The sequence below is a fragment of the Melitaea cinxia genome, chromosome 5 (genome assembly GCF_905220565.1).
Source record: "Melitaea cinxia chromosome 5, ilMelCinx1.1, whole genome shotgun sequence".
Lineage (NCBI taxonomy): Eukaryota > Metazoa > Arthropoda > Insecta > Lepidoptera > Nymphalidae > Melitaea > Melitaea cinxia.
In genome coordinates, this window is record NC_059398.1 from 4,505,994 (window position 1) to 4,531,130 (window position 25,137).

Here is a 25,137-nt window from a genome sequence, read left to right on the forward strand (position 1 = left end):
TTTGCCGTTTAATTTTTGACACACACTAACAATACACTTTATCAAATAATAATTATTGGAAGAAATATATTATCAACTATTTTAGATTCAGAGTTAACATTGGTATTTAGATTAGATTTTTGATTTTATAGAGTATTTTTTTTTATTACTACCTAATAAAAAAAAATAAGAAACTAAAAGTAAACTATTAAACGTATTTATAACACATTTAACAACGTTGTCGAGTCTTATGATAAGATCATACTTCAGATTATTGGAACATTTTTATAGGACTAAAGCGAAAGACGGAAGAAAACGTCTTATGGGAGACAAGAGATTAAGAAATGTATTTTATTTTACCTTATAGTGACTAAGAATAATTTTGTTTATAGTAGACAATAATTAAAAATATAAATAAATATAAAAAATCAAATATAAAAAATAATTAAAAAATAATAATGATAAAATATAAATAATATTTTTCGATTTCACCGACATAATAATAAAAAATAAGAACTGGCTATTAAAATAAAAAATAACGAGTGCAATTAGAAAAAAAAAGAAAAAATAATAATCGATCTGGATATGAGGATTTGAACCGTGGTCTTTTCGGTCGATCGCGACTGGCCGATTTTCCACCTGAGCTTTTATAACTTAATTGACAAGTGCGAAAAATACCTTCGTATTTTAACGATATTATAGCCATTTTTTAATGTCTAAAAATGAATCCTAGCTGCATCTATTGATCTCCCCCGAAATCCCCTGCATACTATGCATATAGTCGGAGAAATGCGAGCGAGACGAAAACTTTACTAAGTATATACTAGAGATGCGCCGAATGTTCGGCCGAATATGCGTATTCGGTACATTCGGAATATTTTCTCACATTCGTATTCGGCCGAATATTCGGTTTCTTTGCCGAATAATTACCGTAAAATTAAATAGTAAGGTTAACTATTTACTAAATAAGTGTGGTTTATTGCGAAAGTTGTACATTGTGTCGGTGTGTCGGTATATCGTTGTGTCGGTGTCGATGTTGTTGTTTCAGCGTGCAACTATGTCGGTGTATCGGTGTGTCATTGTGTCGGTGTCGGTGTATCGGTGTGTCATTATGTCGATGTGGTTGTATCAGTGTCAGTGTAGTTGTGACGGTGGGTCATTATGTCGGTATCGGTGTCGGTGTGTCGGTGGGTCATTATGTTGGTGTATCGTTGTGTCATTGTGTCTGTGTCGTTCTCGGTGTATCGGTGTCATTGTGTCTGTGTATCGCTATATCGTTGTGTCGGTGTCGGTGTACCGTTGGGTCGGTGTCGGTGTTGTTGTTTCGGTGTGCAACTATGTCGGTGTATCGGTGTAGTTGTGTCGGTGTCGGTGTATCGGTGTGTCATTATGTCGGTGTAGCTATGTCAGTGTCGGTGTCATTGTCGGTGTCGTTGTCGGTATATCGGTGTCGGTGGGTAATTATGTCGGTGTATCGTTGTCATTGTGTCGGCGTATCAGTGTCTCATTATGTCGGTGTCGGTGTATCGGCGTCGTTATGTCAGGCTGGGTTGGGCATGGAAAAGTGACGGATACGGATACGGATCTCATTTTTCCCGCGGATATCCGCGGATACGGATACGGATACGGATATCCGGAACATCACTAATACCTATATACGCAAAATAAAATTTATAAAATAAAAAATAAAAAAACTTAAGTAACAAATAATTATTTTGCAACATAAAAACTAGGAATTGTCATAACTATTTGTAGTTTTAATCTAATCAAGTTTTTTGATCTATTAAATCAACAATGAACAAATATATCTGTAAAAAATCAAATTAAGTTTTTTTGACAGGTGACAATGTTAGCAAAATAAAATCTGATCCTTAGGATTACTATTATATCCTTTAATAATCATGTCGTAAATTTAACATACTTAAATTAAAACAACATATTTAATCATTAGAATTTAAGAGTGGTAAATTATGATGTAGAAATACGAGATTCTCAGCCCTGTGAGGCAACAATCTATTTCTTTTCTCTTAACATACATTTCCTGCTTCCGAAAATAACTGTGCACTATATACAGTAATTGCCGGAGAAGTTAAAAAAATTCTGGCTAAAATAGCCATGAGTTCATACTTTCCTTGATTTTTTACCCACTATGTAAAAGGACTCATACTGCGTTACACACACAATACACAAGCACAAACGCCCAGATCACGACAAACATCTATATGGTCAATAGAAATCTGTCGTGAGCGGGGATCGAAGCCGCGACCGCCAGCGCAACAGTCAGTACTGTGACCGTTGCGCCAACGCGTCGTCATATTTTTTGCAATTCATTCAGCAAAGGGCAGGGAGGGGGCGGTGGCAAACGCCATCCAGCTCTTGCAGAGTGCCGTACCGATATGTACAAACCTGTTTACCGCCGAAAATTGAACCGAATGATTCGGCCGACTATTCGTATTCGGTTAAACCTACATTCGGCGCATCTCTGGTACATACAATTTGTGATGCAATTATACCTATTTGCATCACAAAAATAATTAACGCCCAACACAGTGGGCACGGGTCGGCTAGTTATATATACTAGCTGACCCCGCAAACGTTGTTTTGCCATATTTGGTATCAACTCCCTTAATCCCCCCCCCCACCCCCTTATAACTTAGGGGTATGAAAAATAGATGTTGGCCGATCCTCAGACCTACCGATGCACACAAAATTTCATAAAAATCAGTCCAGCCGTTTCGGAGGAGTATGGTAACTAACATTGTGACACCAGAATTTTATATAAAAGATATAAGTATTTAATTGTAATTAATATTTTTCTTTAAGCTAACAAGAAGCCGTTGCTCAGAAGAAGGAAGCTCATAGGCTTTTACAGTAGATTAGCTTTGATATAATATTATATGCATCTTACTTTTACATTGAGATAATATCATTTTTATTATCACTTTTTTTCATTTGATACTGGTTTACAAAATTTTACATGGGTGTCATAAACTCGTATCTTAACGCATTTCACATTTGGGTTTTACTTTTTCACGTATCTGTAATACCATAATTGTGTTATTAGTAGTTAATTATTAGATGTTAATAAATAAAATTTAATTAATAATAATAATTAATTAATAACACAAAAATAAATAAAAGTAATTAATATTTAAAGTAAAAACAATCTTAATAATTATGTTAAGTAACATATTTATAATAATATCAATTCGCTTTTTTTTTGTTAAACATTTTTTTCAAGAATATACATTCATGTTTTTTAAAAGGACCGAACTGAACCGGCTGATTAGGGTGAGATGAGATTTCCTGATCTGGACCCGATCAGGAAATCTCATCTCATCCTGATTAGGTCCAGACCAATCATCTGCGTTACATGCCTTATCTAGTCCTGATCAGACATGCCTGGTCCGGTCCTTCTAAAGAAGACGAAAAAATTTCTACTCGGGATACTCTCAGCTATGGAACAACTTTCTTTAACAACTATTCCATATTTTATCTAGGATATAAATCAGCCTATAATAGTCTTACTTCTACAAATTTCTCTCTTATATACTATATTTGGCACATAGAAGAAGGATGAAGCTTAAACCATCACGTTGCTTCTTTGCGTGTTGGTGTATAGTTTTGTCGCTGTGAATAATATAATAAATAAATATCACGAACAACGATTGCTATCAAGTATCTTTGATAATCAGAATCGACCACTTTACGTGCTCTCCGAGGCAATGGGTAAACCTTCTTTTAAACCGGATCTGTAACTATTGCGTTGAGGCGACTTCTCGCGACACTACAAAAGAACGGTTGTACAGATATATGTTACGTATATTTCGATAAATACAAAAAATTAATAATTCTATAGTTATGTTTTAAACTATACTTGATTTAAACTAACGTTATTTACTTGTGTACTTTAAAAAAATATAATAGATGCGAAAGCTCTCGGTCGACTTACAAGCTTTCACCGAACTAGACGACACAGTCAAAATAATTAAAAGCGAGGACGTTAACCCCAATAATTTTAGAAATTTGTAACTTGCATAGAATGATGTTAATATTGCAATTTTTCTGTAAACAAGTTGTGTTTAAAATCTCTGTCAGCCGAGCAAATGACTTAAAAATTGTAGTAATCAGCTTAAGCCTAGAGATTTAAGTCGCCACTTAAATTTGCGTCTCATTAAAAATATGCCAGCTCAGAAAGAGAACACGAGTATTGAATACTACGACGATGGCACGAAAATAAAAGTAGCCTAAGTTACTCTTTATTATCAGCTATCTGAAAGTGAAAGTCTAGTCAAAATCGTTCCAGCCGTTCCAGAGATTAGCCTAACAAACAGACAGAGAGACAGACAAAAATTATAAAAAGTGTTATTTTGGTATGTGTACCGTGTATACATACATCCATATGCATTTATTAAAAAGCGGTTATTTTAATATTACAAACAGACACTCCAATTTTATTTGTTTGTTTAGATAAACTAACGGTTGCCCATAAGTCGAAATTCGACCATAATTAAAAAAATAAATTTAAAGAATACCAAAAAATAATGAAATATAATACCTTTTTTAAAATTCTACAGACTCAACAATCAACAAAAAAAAATATAGTTAATATGCGTGTGTGTGTGTGTGTCAAATACATGGTGGTGTGTGTAATGTTTTTTTTTATTGATTTAATATATTTTTATGCATAATTTTAAAATAATATTAGCATTCTGCACTCCTCTATATAAACTATATATATATATATATATATATATATATATATATATATATATATATATATAATATTTTCTTTTTAATATATTTTGCCTTCTTGTTACGGCAACATCAATGAAAGAAAATATTATTGGACCCTTCGTATTGTATTACTATTTTATTATTGATTTCCTACCATTTTATTATATGTATAGATTATTATTGATAAGATTATGAATTTTATTTTTAAGAAGTAGTTTTCTGGGTTAAGGGATTGTCAACGACCGTTTCGTAACGTTTTTAAGGCCTTCTTTTTATGTTAACAGTTCACTTTATAGATGTACGAACGAAACAAATATGATCAATTATTGCTAATGATTCTTTCAATTTATTTAATTATACATTAATAATAAATTAAGAATTATTCAAATAATCACATTTCAAATTATATAAATAATTGGTAATATATTATAGATGATTCTAAATAAAAGTTAGCTGTTTCTAGTGTCATTCTAGATCTTAAGTATGGTAACGGTATTTCAAACTGTAGGAGAGTATGCTTAAGTTACAACTATTGCTTCGAGAAAAATGTACGTCGCTATTACTTGTTTTGAAGACAGTGAATACTGTGCGCGTGCGCAGTTTATAGAAAACTCGGTTATCATATCGATGACCTGCGGTCACTGTCAGAGGTGACACAGCGCTTGCGGCTCCATAATACGCTACGTTACGATTTTATTATTTTAAGCAAACTAAATTTTCTCAATTCATTTATTCAACCTTTATCATCCCACTGCTGGGCATAGGCCTCTTTCTCCACGTAGGAGAAGGATTGAAGATTAATCTATCACGCTGCTTCACTGCGAGATGGCGGATATGTTTCCTACTTTAAGTAACGATCGCTATCAGATATTTATGATAACAACCGGGACCTACGGCTTAACGCGCTCTCCGAGGAACGGTGGGGTCAGGGGTGACCCACAAAGACAGACATCCAAATCGGAAAGGAATATTTATACAAATACAAATATCCATCCAGAGGTGGATTCGAACCCGCAAAGAGCTAGTGTTTTTGGGCCACTACTCGCACCACTATACCAGAACAGTTGCTACATCTTCTCAATAGTATAGTTAAATAATAGAAAGTATTTAACGTATTTTATAGATGTTACTGGTTGTCACCGTTGTCATGGTTTGTAATAAAGTTTTGATTTATTAGAATCATGTGTTTTACTTGTGCAATACAAATGTTCAATAGTTAAAAAAAAAAAAAAAAACGATTGTGCTTTAGACCACACAACTGAAGTAAACCTCCTTTAGTTCCGTCTAACTTATATCTCCCGCTCGACTTCCGTTCGCCTCGCTCGATCACATTTTTCGTAACGCTCTCGTCACGCCTTCACCAGCTTGGTACCCAAGTAAAGCGTGCGTAAAGAAGTTTTACTTCAATAATGTTTAAAAAAATATATTATCTTACTTAAGAATCTAGATTTGTTGTGACTAGGTAGAAATCAGCTGTAAGTATCACACGTGCTTTATGTAAAACCAAAAGCGATCGTGCCGTTTTAACCGTTACAATGTACTCGATTCGTCCGGCGACTGGTTCGACGGTGCCCAGTATAAGCAATGCGAGAGATGACAGCGTCCAGTCGCTCGACACGAGGAGAAACAGACGCACGTACGATGTTCCTACTCCTTGCATGTCTACTGGCCGCCGCGGTCGCCGCGCCGACTCACGATCAAAGACAGGAAGGCGATTACAACGTTGGAGTTGATTTGCAAAATGTCGTCGTTATAATCGGCTTACCAAAAAAATTGCCTTTCGGCACTCTTCTTGATCTTTTTACACGAAACTCGAAATCGGGAAATGACAACATTCAAGCACAGGACAGGGCCGATACTCATGTAATGAAGGCCTTCGTAGAACCTAATACACCATATCGAGTAGACATCGATTCCGAAAGTGAGAGGTCTGTCAGCGGCGATGGTATTAGCGAACACGACAGCGAGGTAGTCATCGCTGGTCGGCGGCGACTCGAAACGGAGCCATTGCATCAGGAAGACGAAATGAAGCTTATAGGAGCGACGGAACAGTGTGGTCCTGACCGCGAGAGAGATCCAGTGACTCTTACTTGTCGTTTCCGAGTCGATGCCGTTCCAGAAAAAACACCCGAAGTTGTTCTTGCTACTGTATAATTTAATTCCGTCTATATAGCTAAGTTAATTTATTTATTGCGCTTTAAATTTGTGATTAACTGTAAATTATCTTCATACGAATAAAATATACTTTATAAGCAAGATTTTATTTATTCAATAAAAATAATGACCGCATAACATTAAATACAACGTTATATAAAAATATATATATATTTTTGTTGTTTCCATCAAAATGGAACATTAATTAAACTTGATCGTACTAAAAAAGATACTTATTACTTAATGAATTAATTTGAGTAAATTAAAATTATAACTGTTTTGTTTTGTTATTTTCACACACATTAATTACTATAGGTGTGCTGCTAAATGTTTGTTTAATCACTTCTACATTCTAAATATAGAATGATAGGTATCTAGTCAACAAAATTCAGTAATATTATTAAGTCACTGCCAAGTCTGTTTTTAACCGACTTCAAAAAAGAGGAGGAGGAGGTTACTCAATTCGACCGTATATATGTATCGAAACTCGGGGGACAAAAAAAAATATTAGGAATTATTGAGTGTTTGAAATATCAAATGGTGCGAAATTTTTGAGAGAAAATAAATAAAACTTCGAATAATTAAGTGTTGGTAATTAATACATACAAATTTATTAACTGCTATACTTTAACAATGACAAAATATTATGTATTTTCGGGGATAACTTTGTCGTTTATGAACCGATTTTGATAATTCTATTTTTGTTGGAAAGGAGATATCCCAAGTGTGGTACTATGATAAGGAAACAAGAGAAATCGAGGGAAACCCTCTAAAATCGTAATGACGACGAGTGCGTTTGTTAATTTTTTTCGTCTACTTACGTTGTATTACTTGTCGATGTAATTGAAGTCGGTTTTTTTCGTTTGCGAGCAAACACAATTATTTTGTAATATATAAACAGTTTACAAAATTCAGTTTATATTGATACTAAAAGCCTTACAATCTATGATAACTTCTTGAGATAGGACATGATTGTTGTAGAGAGATAGATCTCTGTATCATCTAGTTGTATCTTATCATCACGTTCTTCTGGTCACTATATATAGGTACGCCTTATATTGTTAATAAATAAACGCTTCACACTCAACGGCCCCCAGTAGGATTTTCTCCTATGTCCCGGAGTCTGGAAACACACAAAACACAAGCACAGACACCCAGAATACCACAAACATCTATATGGCCAATACAAAGATATACATACGTATTGTATTCATTAATATTGAAAACGGTAAACGATAAAGAAACGTTAATGTATACATACAGACAATATATTTAGTCTCCATATTACGGCTATGATTATTTACGCTTCACGCTTCAGCCTGTAATATCCCACTACTGGGCATAGGCGTCTTTCCCCATGTAGGAGAAGGATTAGAGATTATTCCACCACGCTGCTCCAATGCGGGTTGGCGGATATATTCCCTACTATGAGTAACGATCGCTATCAGGTGTACATGATAACAACCGGGACCGACGGCTTAACGTGCTCTCCGAGGCACGGTGGGGAGACCCCACAAGGACTGCACAAACATCCAGACCACGGCAAACACCTGTATGGTCAATACAAATGTTTGTCATGTGCGGGGATCGAACCCGCAACCGCCAGCGCAACAGGTACAATCCATGGCTGTAACCGTTGCGCCAACTCGGTGTCGATTATTTATACCTATTTAATGTTCGGCAATATAAGATTAAGTAGTAATACTTTTTACTCAACAGAAATATTTTGATGACTTTGCGTTCAATTACATTTCTTTCCAAAGATAATACTTATTTTAGAATGATTGATGATTCAAAATAATAATGTTTATAAATCACACCATTTTGAATTTTTTGATTTTATTTTTACTTTATTTATTTTTATTTTTACTTATTGAGTTTTTAATTTTGTTTTTTTTGTACGAATGGATATGGACTTAAAATTAGTCTGAAACAAAGTATTATTATTATTGTTATTATTATTATAAATAGGATGTGCTGCTAAATATTCTATTACTTATATTATTTTTTATTTTATTATTACAGCCTATACAGTCCACTGCTGGACATAGGCCTCCACAAGTTTACGCCAAAAATAACGTGAACTCATGTGTTTTGCCCATAGTCACCACGCTGGGCAGGCGGGGAAAAAATAAAGGGGATAAAATCTATCTGCATTTCGAGCTATGTATTTTATGCAACATGTAACTAATTTTGTACTAAAACACAGTTTAAATATTATTTTTCAAAAGATTAACTGTGAAGTTTCTTGACGATTCTTCTCTGCAGAGTCTACATTCCGAATCGTTGGTAGCTTTACTTTTACAAAAATAATAATTTATTTTTAAAGTTATATTTTGTAAAATGAAGATTCAAGTGCTCTTGGGGCCTATTTGACTAAAGCTGTTTTTGATTTTGATTTTGATATGACACAATAATCTTTATACTATCAAAAACCCACAACTCCTGAATCAATTCATTCCGCACCAAAAAAAGTATAACTACAAAAACTAACAAAAATAAAAAGTCAAGGTAGCAAAAACAATAGTCAATTTATAAATTCGTTATCTTAACATTAGGTAGTTACAGCAACCTTAGCTTAGTCACAATTTTTAACGAACTCTAATAAATGCTAGGTAGACCTAATAATAGCATCTGGCAAAATTACAATAAATAAAAACGAATGTCTTTAGTGGAAACCGAGAGGAAAAAGCCACATTAGCATAACTCTCGACACACATGCCATCTACTCAAAATATTAATCTGTAATTATATCTATCCACGAGGCGGATCATAGATATAGCCTATTCGAGCTTCATTCAATTCAATGCTTTTTCCTCACTAACATATGCATGGATGTTGTAATAAGATTTACTACATAAAGTTCGCGCGAATAGTTTTTTAAACTTCTAAAATAAAGTCAGAAGCTGAATCGTCTCGGAATCTTATTATATACTTACTAAAATAGACATTCTTAAGCAATTAGGAAATGTTAATTTGCAGCCGTTTTTGAATTTTTAATCCAATATTTAAGGCATGTCGATTACTATGAGTAACAAATAAATGCCTATGAAGAATATGCCTATAAAGTTAAAGAGCAATATAAATAATTGTGTTTGCTCACAAACGAAAAAAAACCGACTTCAATTACATCGACAAGTAATACAACATAGATCGACGAAAAAATAGTCAAGCAACTACGCGTTATCAAAGATTACTCAAAAAGTAGTTATCAGATCTCGATAAAATTTATATGTGACCACATGATAAATATCAGCTTTCGATTAAATTAAAAATTATCAAAATCGGTACACCCAGTAAAAAGTTATTGCGGATTTTCGAGATTTTCCCTCGATTTATCTGGGATCCCATCATCAGATCCTGGTTTCCTTATCATGGTACCAAACCTGGGATATCCCCTTTCCAACAAAAAAAGAATTATCAAAATCGGTACATCCAGTAGAAAGTTATGCGGTATAATACAACGTAGGTCGACGAAAAAAGCGTCAAGTAAAAACGCATTATTATATATAACTCGAAAAGTAGTTGTTAGATCTCAAATAAATTTAAATGGGACCAATTGGCACACACCACCTTTCGATTAAAACAAAATTTGTCGAAATCGGTCTACCCGGTCAAAAGTTCTGAGGTAACATACATAAAAAAAAAAAAAAAAAAAAAAAAAAAAAAAAAAAAAAAAAACAGTCGAATTGAGAACCTCCTCCTTTTTTGGAAGTCGGTTAAGAAAGTTGACCACGCAACCATATAGAATATGACTAGGAAAAGAGAGAGGTCGTGTCCTACATCAATTTCATTAGCACAGGCGACGCTCATAAAGTCAAAAAAAAAAAAAATTAAAATAAATACCACTCAGTTTATAACATATTTAAATCTATAAAATAAATATGCTATTACTTTACCCAATTTTGGCAAATATTACAAAAAAAAATATATAAATGGATGGAGTTAAAAATAGGCATCCATTTTATTTCTACTTTCTTTAATTTGAATTAATTTATCGAGTAAACGATTCGTTGTTTGATTGCAGTTTTAACAACTCTTATTTGTTTTAAAATACTTACACTTTTGATTAATTGAAAGTGCATAGGTATAACCTTGTTTATATTGTGAATCCTAACAGCAACCAAAACAAAAATTCGTCCAATTGTTATTCAAACACAATTGCTTGTTATCTTATCAAAGCTTAAACGTCTTTGCTATTTGTGGTACGATCACATTATAATATGATAAAGTATTTTTTTATCTCATTGAAGATAACAAAATGGTATAAGTAACATCGATTCACGCCTATGACTTTAAACTGTTTCAGTCTTAATTTCTTTCCGTATATTTAATAAAACAAAATAAACATGAGTAGTGATACTGATAAAAAATTTCCTTACAAAATCGAAAAATTGCCAAAAGAGAAGAATAAAGAGATACTGGATTATTATGGAGGTTTGTTTGTGATATTAATTATTTTCTTGGGCACGAAACTCTTAAAACAGCAATCTATAATAAGTATATAAATATTTAAATAACGATGAATGTTCACATTCAGTAGCCGTGTAGAAGGAAGTATATATTTTTGGGATACTTACGTATTAAATACTTTGTTTTAAATAATGTTATTTTTCAAATGACATTAGGACGAATTTAAATAACTCAATTTGATATGAACTGAATGTGTGTGTACATTTCTCGTTGTGTGTTGTGTTATAAATTGTAAACTTCTTTATATATATACACTAGCTGTGCCCGCGGCTTCGCCCGCGTTGAAATCAGTGTTTCACAAAGTTTTACCAGCAAACTTCCAGTGAAACTTTCATCAAAATCGGCTTAGTCGTTCCGTAAACCTTCCTCTTGAAGCCCAGTAAATTTTGAGGGAATCAATCACATACACTTTTGGGGACTTATTGTTATAATACACTAACTGTTGCCCGCGACTACGTTCGCGTGGTTGTGAAGATATGCATTACTATCAAGATGTTTATGCAAATTATTTTTTTATTTCAGTCACTTGAAATGCTTATCACGCTGAATAATTTTTTAAAAGGCACAATTTAGTATAATTTATTAGTTATTTTTATAAAACCTCTCTATACACCACATTTTTAGTTTTATTTTCAGGCTGCAGTGTAAATAACCTAGTAGGCGAACTTATAGCTGCTGTATATGTTTCATACAAACTATCAACCCCAATCAAACGCCCTTAGCAGTAGAATATCAAAAAATCCGTTCTTAGCGGACGTTTACTAACTATAATCTACCTCCCTGCTAAATTTCATCTTAGTCCATCCTGGATGGAAGACCATCCAGCGGTTTTTGAGTTCTCGTGATGAGTGAGTCAGTGACCTTTCTCTTTTATATATAAAGATTACGATGCATTGTTTGGACTCCTTTTCACCATCTATAGAGCATAAATTTTAAATTTCGTCTCTTACTTTAAAAACATAGGCCTTTCATACAAACTTCCGATCCCCGTTTTATCCCCTTAGGGTTCGAGTTTCGTAAAATAAATTCTTAGTGGATGTCTACGCCCTTTAAGGAACCTACCTGCCAAATTTCAAGTTTATAGTTGTTACATTGTCGGAGATTTCGTGATGAGTGGGTCAACCTACCATCTGCCGTTTGAACCCAAAAAGGGAGTTGATTTCTAAATATACATTATTTGAACACCTTCTCATCATTTATAGAGCATAAATTTTAAATATCAAGCATCTTACTTTAAAAACATAGAACTTTCATACAAACTTCCAACCCCCGTTTTACCCCCTTAGGGGTGGAGTTTCGTAAAATCCGTTCTTAGCAGATGTCTACGCTCTATAAGGAACCTATCTGCCAAATTTCAAGTTTCTAGGTGTTATAGTTTCGGAGATTTCGTGATGAATGACCTTTCGCTTTTATATATATTATAGACTAGCTGTGCCCGCGGCTTCGCTCGCGTTGAAATCAGTGTGTCACAAAGATTTCCCGGCAAACTTCCAGTGAAACTATCATCAAAATCGGCGTAGCCGTTCCGTAAACCTTCCTCTTGATGCCCTCTCTCCATTGGTGAAACCGCATGAAAATCCGTACAGTAGATTTTGAGGGAATCGATCACATACCCTTTTGGGGACTTTGTTTTATAATACACTAACTGTTACCCGCGACTACGTTCGCATGGTTATGAAGATATGCATTACTATTAAGATGTTTAACGCAAATTATTTTTTAAATAACCTAACTTATAGTTGCTGTATATGTTTCATACAAACTATCATCCCCAATTAAACCCCCTTAGCGGTGGAATATCACAAAATCCGTTCTTAGTGGAAGTCTACTAACTATAATCTTCCTCCCTGCCAAATTTCATCTTTGTCCATTCTGGATATGGATGGGACCGGTTATTGGGTTCTCGTGATGAGTGAGTCAGTGACCTTTCTCTTATATATATATATATATACAGGGTTACAGGAAAAGTCGACCTAGATCCGTTAAGGGCGTGTAGTACACACCATTTCTGAATGATTTCACTATGGAACCACCCATCCTAAACTTAACCGTTTTCGAGATATTCGAGTTTTAATTTTTTTTATGAAAATGCCCAATTTTTCGGCTATTGAACTGAATATTTTGAATTTTTTTGACTCTTATGATTATTTTTTTAGTTTCTTACATGAAGAATGAGATGCTTAATGACCTCAATGACTAAAATTGCACGTAAGTTAACTAAATAGGTCGTTGTAGACGATCGAAACTTAAGAAAATAAGTACAAATTATAAAAAAATATTTTTCTTTTCTGGATATCTCAAAAAATTATTATGGCACTTGCTCTGCAGATGTGCTTAAGAACATCTACATTTTATCAGCTATCCAACGAAGTATAACACTCTAGGATATTTATTAACCTTAAAGGTGAAACTTAGTTTCTAAAGCTACATGGCAGTCAGAATAAATAGCGCTTATTTAATTAATTTGACTTAAGTTCAGCATCATCATCATTACAAGATCGTCGGTGATTGTAGTAAGCTAAATGAAACAATAAATCAGTTCAAAATAACATTTATTCACCTAATGTTTTTGAAGTTCATGTTCCACGTGTCCACCTCTATTTCGCACACATTTTCTCATTCTTTCACGTAGTCCACTTTTCACTACACCAATGGTTAATGTTCTTCTTATGTCGTCTTATGAGAACTTCCACTGACGATATGGGGTTGGGCTCACTGTAAACGAGGCTCTTCATGTGCCCCCATACATAAAAATCCATGGGGGTCAGGTCGGGACATCTGGCTGGCCAGGGTAAAGGCCCACCTCGTCCAATCCATTTGTTAGATAGTTAGTGTCCAACCATTCCCTAACGCTTCTTCTGAAATGAGCAGGGCAGCCATCATGTTGAAACCACATGTCCCGTAGTAATTTTAATGGGAGATCATCTAGAAGGTCACCTAAGTCACCTCTTAAGAAATTTTCATAAGTATCACCATTCAGATCTTGTTTTTGCACATTATTTTTCTCACTCTCACCTGCATAAATCTTAAGTTGTCTCGCTCACACGCACCGGATTAACTTGAAGGACAATAGCCGACCTACGTTAGACTTACTACCTGAACCTTTTCAACTATGTTTTTTTCTATGAGTTTAAATACAACCCTAGGTTGTTATACCTCATTGGATAGCTGATAAAATGGAGATGTTCTTAAGCACATCTGCAGAGCAAGTGCCATAATAATTTTTTGAGATATCCAGAAAAGAAAAATATTTTTTTATAATTTGTACTTATTTTCTTAAGTTTCGATCGTCTACAACGACCTATTTAGTTAACTTACGTGCAATTTTAGTCATTGAGGTCATTAAGCATCTCATTCTTCATGTAAAAAACCAAAAAAATAATCATAAGAGTCAAAAAAATTCAAAATATTCAATTCAATAGCCGAAAAATTGGGCATTTTCATAAAAAAAATTAAAACTCGAATATCTCGAAAACGGTTAAGTTTAGGATGGGTGGTTCCATAGTGAAATCATTCAGAAATGGTGTGTACTATACGCCCTTAATGGATCTAGGTCGACTTTTCCTGTAACCCTGTATATATATATATATATATATATATATATATATAGATTACGATGCATTATTTGGACACCTTCTCACCATCTAAAGAGCGTACGTACATTTCAATTTAAGTCTCTTACTTCAAAAACCTAGGACTTTCATACAAACTTCCGACCCCCGTTTTATCCCCTTAGGGGTCGAGTTTCGTAAAATCAGTTCTTAGCGGATGTCTACGCCTTATACGGAACCTTCTCGCTAAATTTCAAGTTTGTAGTTGTTGTAGTTCCGGAGATTTCGTGATGAGTGAGTCAATCTACCATCCCCCGTTTTAACCCCAAAAAAGAGTTGCTTTCTAAAGATACATTATTTGTACACCTTCTCGTCATCGATAGAGCATATATTTTAAATTTCAAGTCTCTTACTTCAAAAGCATAGGAGTTTCATACAAACTTTCAACCCCCGTTTTATCCCCTTAGGGGTCGATTTTCATAAAATCAGTTCCCAGCGGATGTCTACGCCCTATAAGGAACCTACCTGCCAAATTTCAAGTTTGTAGCTGTTATAGTTTCAGAGGTTTCGTGATGAGTGTGTCAACCTACCATCCCCCGTTTTAACCCCAAAAAGGAGTTGATTTCTAAAGATACGTTATTTGGACACCTTCTCACCATCTAAAGAGCGTACGTACATTTTAAATTTAAGTCTCTTACTTCAAAAACCTAGGACTTTCATACAAACTTCCAACCCCCGTTTAATCCTCTTAGGGGTCGAATTTCGTAAAAACCGTTTTTAACGGATGTCTACGCCCTATAAGAACCCTTCCTGCCAAATGTCAAGTTTGTAGGTATCATAGTTTCGGAGATTTCGTGATGAGTGACTCAACTTACCATCCCCCGTTTTAACCCTAAAAGGGAGTTTATTTCTAAAGAAACATTATTTGGACACCTTCTCATCATATATAGAGCATACATTTTAAATTTCAAATCTCTTACTTCAAAAACATAGGACTTTCATACAAACTTCCAACCCCCGTTTTACCCCCTTAGGGGTCGAGTTTCGTAAAATCCGTTCTTAGCGGATGTCTACGTCCTATAAGGAGCTTATCTGCCAAATTTCAAGTTTGTAGGTGTTATAGTTTCGGAGATTTCGTGATCAGTGAGTCTACCTACCATCCCCCGTTTTAACCCCAAAAAGGGGTTGATTACTAAAGATACATTATTTGGACGCCTTTTAATTATCTATAGAGCATACATTTTAAATTTCAGGTCTCTTACTTCAAAAACATAGGACTTTCATACAAACTTTCAACCCCCGTTTTACCCCCTTAGGGGTCGAGTTTCGTAAAATCCGTTCTTAGCGGATGTCTACGTCCTATAAGGAGCCTACCTGCCAAATTTCAAGTTTGTAGGTGTTATAGTTTCGGAGATTTCGTGATGAGTGAGTGACCTTTCGCTTTTATATATATTATAGATTATAGATTATAGATTATAGATTATAGATTATAGATTATAGATTATAGATAGATATACTAGCTGACCCCGCAAACGTTGTTTTGCCATATATGTTATTAATACCCTTAATCCCCCCCCCCCCCCCCCCCTTATAACTTAGGGGTATGAAAAATAGATGTTGGCCGATTCTCAGATCTAACCGATATGCCCACAAAATTTTATTAAAATCGGTCGAGCCGTTTCGGAGGACTTCAATGTTTAACACCATGACACGAGAATTTTATATATTAGATATATATAAAAGAAGTTTACAATTGTTACTAAACACTAGTATAAAACAAAGTCGCGTCCCGCCGTCTCTATGCTTAGATCTTTAAAACTACGCAACAGATTTTGATGCGGCTTTCTTTAGTAAATATAGCGATTCCGGGGGAAGGTTTATATGTATAATATATGCATATAGTAGTAGAGGAACACTGATAGTTTTAGAGGTTTTTAATGTTATGTCTGTATTATATATTATATTTATTTTCAGTATTATTATTATATATTCAGTAGTATCAGCATTGTATCTGCGCGAAGGCGAGGCGAGTCGCTAGTATATAATAACTAGCTGTGCCCGCGGCTTCGCCCGCGTTGAAATTAGTGTATCACAAAGTTTTTCCGACAAACTTCCAGTGAAACTCTCATCAAAATCGGCTAAGCCGTTCCATAAACTTTCCTCTTGCCAATGGTGGAGCCCTCTCTCGTACGGTGAAACCGCATGAAAACCCGTTCAGTAGATTTTGAAGGAATCGATCACATACACTTTTGGGGACTTTATTTTATAATACACTAACTATTGCCCGCGACTACGTCCGCGTGGTTATGAAGATATGCATTACTATTAAGATGTTTAACGCAAATTATTTTTTTATTTCAGTCACTTGAAATGCTTATCAAACTGAGTAACTTTTTAAAAGGCACAATTTCTATACACCACATTTTTAGTTTAATTTTCAGGCTGTATATGTTTCATACAAACTATCAACCCCAATTAAACCCCCTTAGCGGTGGAATATCGTAAAATCCGTTTTTAGCGAACGTCTGCTAACTATAATATACCTCCCTGCCAAATTTTATCTTTGTCCAACCTGGATGGATAGACCATCCAGCGGTTTTTGAGTTCTCGTGATGAGTGAGTTAGTGACTTTTCTCTTTTATATATATAGATTACGATGCATTATTTGGACATCTCCTCACCATCTATAGAGCATATATTTTAAATTTCAAGTCTCTTACTTCAAAAACAAAAGACTTTCATACAAACTTCCGATCAACGTTTTATCCCCTTAGGGGTAGATTTTCGCAAAATCAGTTCTTAGTGGATGTCTACGCTTTATAGGGAACCTACCTACCAAATTTCAACTTTGTAGCTGTTATAGTTTCAGAGGTTTCGTGATGAGTGAGTCAACCTACCATCCCCCGTTTTAACTCCAAAAGAGAGTTGATTTCTAAAAATACATTAATTGGACACCTCACCATCTAAAGAGCGAACATTTTAAATTTCAAGTCTCTTACTTCAAAAAAATAGGACTTTCATACAAACTTCCAAACCCCGTTTTATTCCCTTAGGGTCGAGTTTCGTGAAATCAGTTCTTAGAGGATGTCTACAGGTCTATAAGGAACCTACTTGCCAAATTTCCAGTTTGTAGCTGTTATAGTTTCTGAGATTTCATGATGAGGGAGTCAACCTACCATTCCCCGTTTTAACCCCAAAAAGGAGTTGATTTCTAAAGATACATTATTTGGATACCTTTTCATCATCTAAAGAGCGTACATTTTAAATTTCAAGTCTCTTACTTCAAAAACATAGGACTTTCATACAAACTTCCAAACTCCGTTTTATCCCCTTAGGGATCGAGTTTCGTAAAATCAGTTCTTAGCGGATGTTTACGCCTTATAAGGAACTTATCTGCTAAATTTCAAGTTTGTAGCTGTTATAGTTCCGGAGATTTCGTGATGAGTGAATCAATCTACCATCCCCCGTTTTAACCACAAAAGAGAGTTGCTTTCTAAAGATACAATATTTGGACACCTTTTAACCATCTATAGAGCTTACAATTTAAATTTCAAGTCTCCTACTTCAAAAACATAGGACTTTCATACAAACTCCCAGCCCCCGTTTTACCCCCTTCGCGGTAGAATTTCGTAAAATCCGTTCTTAGCAGATATCTAAGCCCTATAAGGAACCTACCTGCCAAAGTTCAAGTTTGTAGCTGTTATAGTTTCTGAGATTTCGTGATGAGGGAGTCAACCTACCATTCCCCGTTTTAACCCCAAAAAGGAGTTGATTTCTAAAGATACATTATTTGGACACCTTTTCATCATCTAAAGAGCGTACATTTTAAATTTCAAGTCTCTTACTTCAAAAACATAGAACTTTCATACAAACTTCCAACCCCCGTTTCATCCCTTTAGGGGTCGAGTTTCGTAAAATCAGTTCTTAGCGAATGTCTACGCCCTATAAGAAGCCTATCTGCCAAATTTCAAGTTTGTAAGTGTTATAGTTTCGGAGACTTCGTGATGAGTGAGTCAACCTACCATCCCCCGTTTTAACCCCAAAAGGGAGTTGATTTCTAAAGATTCATTATTTGGACACCTTCTCATCATCTATAGAGCATAAATTTTAAATTTCAAGTCTCTTACTTCAAAAATATAGGACTTTCATACAAACTTGGAACCCCCATTTTACCCCTTTAGGGGTCGAGTTTCATAAAATCCGTTCTTAGCGGATGTCTACGTCCTATAAGGAGCCTACCTGCCAAATTTCAAGTTTGTAGGTGTTATAGTTTCGGAGATTTCGTGATGAGTGCGTGACCTTTCGCTTTTATATATATTATTATAGATTATAGTTTACGTTACAAAGTTTTAATAAATGTGTCTCTGTATAAATTTATTCTGTCCAGTGTTTTTTCTTATGATAGACTTTAAGTCAAGTAAAAAAAATAGTTGATACCAGGCTGGTTGTAACATTAGTTCATGTGGCAATAAGCTACGAAACAGAAAACATTATAGTAACAATAGTAATAAATAATAAGTAATTACTTTCGCCACTATCGTAAGGGCGCATTTACCCAAAAAGAAAAAAATGGTCAGCCGAAAAATTCCAAAGAAAATAATCTATTTTTTTTTTCGAAAACTCATACCCTTATTCTTCTATATAAAAATGAATCGCAAAATGTGTTGCTAAGCGCAAAACTCGAGAACGGTTGGACCGATTTCGCTAATTCTTTTTTTAAAATGTTCCTTGAAGTACGAGGATGGTTCTTACGGAGAGAAAAATTCTAAAAAAAAAAAAAAATCCTGAAAAAGTCTAAAAACATCACTTTTCTATACTCCCATACAAAAGATTTGTGATAATAATTAAAAGTCAATTTGAACTAAATATATAATAACTATATATATATATCTCTTATATATAAAATTGAATCACAAAATGTGTTGGTAAGCGCATAACTCAACAACGCCTAGACTAATTTAACCAATTCTTTCTTTTAAATGTTCATTGAAGTCCAAGAATGGTTTTTACGGCGAGAAAAATTCGAATAATTTCCAAGAAAACCCTAAAAACATGCCTTTTCTTTTCCCACAAAAACGTTTTCTAACTAAAATATAGAGTCAATTGGAACTTTATTGCTATTCAATAAAGTTCATGTTAAGTAATATATTAGGGCGCATTTTACGTAAGTTAATATTGATCAAATTGATCTTAATTGTAGACCGCATTTTGATTTAATTTTACATACAGTAAAAATGATATTAACTAGCTATTTCACATTACTTATAATGTTCTTGCGGGGGCGTTAACAATGGAAAATTCCCGTTTTTAAACTATCGACTCCAAATTTGGTAATATTTCTACATCACATAATTTCCTTTATGTGATGTAGAAATGATCAATGAGCGAATTTTAGGATAACTCATCCCCGAAAAGGATTGCGCGGGTGAGCGTTAACAATAAAAATTTTAAATGTATGTAACTCCGAAACTACTGAACCAATTTTTATCAAATTTTGTACGCATCTATAATTTGGTCCAACTTGGGAGATAGGGTAGTTTTTATCTCAATCGGACCTGGTAGGTGGCGCTGCTATCTGTATGTAGCTCCGAAACTACAAAATCAATTTTTATCAAGTTTTGTAAGCATCTGCAATTTTGTCTGACTTGGAAGATATGGTAGTTTTTATCTTAATTGGACCCGGTAGGTGGCGCTGCTATCTGTATGTTGCTCCGAAACTACAAAACCAATTTTTATCAAGTTTTGTAAGCATCTGTAATTTTGTCTGACTTGGAAGATATGGTAGTTTTTATCTCAATTGGACCCGGTAGGTGGCGCTGCTATCTGTATGTAGCTCCGAAACTACAAAACCAATTTTTATCAAGTTTTGTAAGCATCTGTAATTTTGTCTGACTTGGAAGATATGGTAGTTTTTATCTCAATTGGACCCGGTAGGTAGCGCTGCTATCTGTATGTAGCTCCGAAACTACTGAATCAATTTTTATCAAATTTTGTACGCATCTATAATTTGGTCCAACTTGGGAGAAAGGGTAGTTTTTATCTCAATCGGACCCGGTAGGTGGCGCTGCTATCGGTCTGTAACTCCGAAACTACAAAACCAATTTTTATCAAGTTTTGTAAGCATCTGTAATTTTGTCTAACTTGGAAGATATGGTAGTTTTTATCTCAATAGGACCCGGTAGGTGGCGCTACTATCTGTATGTAGCTCCGAAACTACTGAATTAATTTTTATCAAATTTTGTAAGCATCTGTAATTTGGTCTAACTTGGGAGATAGGGTAGTTATCTCAAATGGACCCGGTAGGTGGCGCTACTATCGGTATGTAAGCTATAAAATTTGGTAGCTGTTTTCCGGACAGGACAACGTCTGCCGGGTCCGCTAGTACTGGTATAATAATAATAAAAAATTGCAAGCGTACAAAGTACACATGTCAGAAGTGAAACCTTTTTGGCAAACTAATGTATAAAAACTAAGTAAAAAAAAAAGAAATGAAAAAACAAAAAGTCACGTGGTGTTCGCAGGCGGTCCATACAAGTACTGACCGCGACCGACGTTGCTTAACTTCGGTGACTGGACAAGAACCATTGTATTCAACGTGCTATGGACGTTTAAAATTCGTGATGCCGTGACGCGTTTGATCCGTCAGAATTTTACCCCTGCGCCTAAAGAAGTTTCACTTCAAAAAAACTAATTGAAAAAAAAAACTTGAAAAAAATCCAAAAAGCCAATGTCACGCGGTGTTTCCAGACTTCTCCACCCCGACGACGTTCTAAGCCGAGGTGCGATCTCGCTAGGAGACACCCTTAGGACGAGCGTTTTCCCCGAGCCCTCCCAGAGGGCTCCCCTTCTTCCTTCGTGGCTGGTATCTATAGTCCCCGGCCCCTCTCACTGGGAACGCTGTAAAGGCCGATATGTAACAGCACTCAACAATTCAAAAAAAAGGTGTTTCCAGGCCGTCACCTATCCAAGTACTGACCGCGCCCGACGTTGCTTAACTTCGGTAATCGGACGAGAACCGGTGTATTTAACGTGGTACGAACTTTTTTAAATACGTGACGCGTGACGCGTTTCATTATTATTTATCATCGAAGTTTCACTTCAAAACGATAAATAATATTGAAAGCCAGTGGAGCCAAAGTATTTGTGAAAGGAGTATGTTGCCAAAAAAAGTAAAACGGTAGATTTGTAAAATTTTCTGTCTAATTTTTGTTAGTTTTCCAAATAATCAAGGAGATGTCTGGTGATATTTTTGCGCCTTCTTTTGTCTTAAAATTAATTTTACAGATATATTATCTGCATTTTTAACTACTCAACCTCAAATATCAATTTTGGCGTTGGGACTAAATGTGTCATTTGCTCGGGGCAAGTTGTGACACTCGTGACTTATGACTTCCGATGGCTTTCTTTTTGAATGATATAATATACGAGTATATAAGGATGAAACTAAAAATTTAGTACCACTGCAATCGACTTTGTATTGTGTCATATTGTTGTTGTCGATTTTGTTTTGTGTCATAAGTATGTTGTCGATAACTAGGTACATATGTAAAGAAAAGAAAAAAGCACGACGACGCAGGAATTGAATTATTGTCAGCGTTTTTGAAACTCGAGCTTGTCAAAGCTTCCAAGCTTAAATAAGACTAGATCATTGAATTGAACAAAGTGTCATAACAATTTAAATTAAAAATCGCAACTATCTGTGGTACATAATTTTCCTGATATTTTTTTAACGTTTGTAACAACTGGCGTACGGAGTTGAAATTGACAGGTCCCCATTTTCAAAAATTGTTCATTTGTGTCTCATCTAATAATTTGGTGCACAAAACATTTTTTTCACACTGCTAGGCATAGACCTCTCTTCCCATGTAGGAGAAGGATCAGAGTTTAATCACCATGCTGCTCCAATGTGGGTTGACGGATATATTCGCTTCTATGAGTAACGATCAGGTGCACACCGAACAATCGGTACCGACGGCTAAACGTGCTCTCCGAGGCACGGTGAGGACATCTACATGGACTGCACAAACACCCAAACCACGGCAAACATCAGTATGGCCAACACAAATGTTTGTCATGTGCTGGGATCGAATCCGCAACCGCCGGCTCAACAGCCACAAAGTGCTGTGACCGTTGGGCTAATGCTTCGTCAGCACAAAACATACTTTAATTTTATATTGTAAATAACTATTTAGCAAATTATTGAGCAACTGCTCAATCAAACGAATCTGTATCCAGGTAAAACAATCAAACAAAAAAATATAAGTAATGAAATGTCACAACAAGCCTGTAGTGCTATTCTGTAAGAACATTTTCGTGTCTCGACAGCGGAATCCGCGGTGAGATATCAAATTCGTATTCATTAAAACTCGACAGTCCCGTAGCGCCACACTTGTGAGTGCGGCGACGAGTCGAACCCTGTTGCGTGAGAACGTTGACATTTAATAGTATGAATTCGGTATTCTGTAAGGGGATTTACCGCTTCACACATCACAATTCTGTACTTGATTCGACACTTGACTTCATGCACATATTCTAAAATAAAGTCATAAGAAAAGAATATCGATAAAATAAACACAGCTCTAAATTGCCGCTCTTCGATTCGACACTCACTTCACATCGCTTGTGCGTACGGAATGTTTACAGAATTCCAAACCAAGGTGAAGTGGGTTCGCTTTCGAAGTGAGCGCTGTCACTCAGGTGAAGCTCGATATCGAAATTGTTAGTTACAGAATAGCCCTGCTGTTCTACTTTGTTTGGAAACATCATTACATGCCTTTTGTACATTACATTGCCTTTTGTACATTTTTTTCTCTACAAAAGACAATGCTCAAAAAAAACCCAGGCCCGGCGCAAAAGAAAAGTAACTCAAATTATAGGTAATAATAAGTAATGAAATACTGCATAGGAGGCATCATCGAAATCAATGGCTATATGTATGAAATTGCCATTTGAATTTTTACAGGGGTAACATGAACAGCTGGGACTTATAGTTTAATTAAAGTGCTATCTGAAAAAACAAACAAGTAACCAAGTAACCATCGGTCGTCGGCCGAAAGCGCGACTTCTCTGTCTCATTCACACGTTGTCGGAGCCAGTTATAGGCTTCTCACTTCGTGCGCGAGTGCCGCGTCGCCCGCGCAGTCCATCGACAGTATTCGTTGCGATCTGTGCGTTCTTTCCTGTTATTTTAAACCGATTGTACTAAAAACGACTACCTAATTGCTGTCGGCGACAAAACACATAGGTATGATTAATCGCTGTCGGCAACGAGTCACGTTGATGCGTGTCTCAACGAGTCAAGACATGTAAAGAACGATTGGCCGCTTTCATAAGAAATTATTGTGAAATTGTTACGCAACTTTGAAATTATTGCGCAATTTTAAAATGATTATACAACTTTAAAATTATTAGGCAACTTCGAAACGTATATAAACGGGCCATTTCGCGAAGATTTGATTTTGATTGCTGTGGGCACGTATCACTTGAAAATCGCCCGCTCTTATTGTAGTGAGCATATCAAGCAAACAGGTGTTTATGAACTTGAAGTTTTTCGTCATCCCGAGTCAATACACATTAATGATGAAAACTGTGTCTTAATAAGATGTCGCATACAATCGAGGCACGTAAGAAGCAAGATCTATTACACCTACATTCTTTATAAAAGGGAAAATGGCAGGAATGGCATATCAGGATATTACTGCTCCTGTATTCATGGGAGGAGAACATTGGGCTGTTGCGCCCACGTCATGAGCATTTTATATTACTTAGGGTGGGCTAGACATGAGGAGCAATTCGCGCATCCCGCATCATTTTTGGATCATATCGTGTTAGACATAGAGAATCGATGACTTTTAAGCGTAATTATTAAAATGACAAGTACATTCATATCGTGTTTTTAGTTCTATCATCCTATGATCTTATAAAAGTAGTTGAGATAGTAGAGAAGTTGCCATAAAAATGTCATTATATACACTCTTAAACCACAACTGTATCTGTTTACTGTTCCTTTTACTAATACATTATGTTACCTCCAAAATCTCAAGTAGCAATGTAGCGCAGATGTTAAAATTCGAATAGCAATTTCACACATATAGCCACTGATTTCGATGATGCCCCCTATGTAATATTTAATTACTTATTTTTACCTATATTTTGAGTTACATTTCTTTTGCGCCGGGCCTGGGTTTTATTCTCATACTTCATGAGCATTGTCCTTAATAATAATAATAATAACAATAATAAT

General features: G+C 35.2%; 1 protein-coding gene across 1 annotated transcript; it reads left to right on the plus strand.

Annotated features, from left to right (window-relative positions):
• Positions 1 to 6,296: 6,296 nt before the first annotated feature.
• On the plus strand, positions 6,297 to 6,972 carry LOC123653971. Its single transcript, XM_045589939.1, has one exon. The coding sequence runs from the start codon at positions 6,301 to 6,303 to the stop codon at positions 6,868 to 6,870; it is 570 nt and encodes a 189-aa protein (XP_045445895.1). The 5' UTR covers positions 6,297 to 6,300; the 3' UTR covers positions 6,871 to 6,972.
• Positions 6,973 to 25,137: the final 18,165 nt, after the last annotated feature.

Bases quoted from the DNA above. Each gene is read 5' to 3' on its own strand.
- LOC123653971 (XM_045589939.1), top strand. From the start codon at position 6,301: ATGCGAGAGATGACAGCGTCCAGTCGCTCGACACGAGGAGAAACAGAC.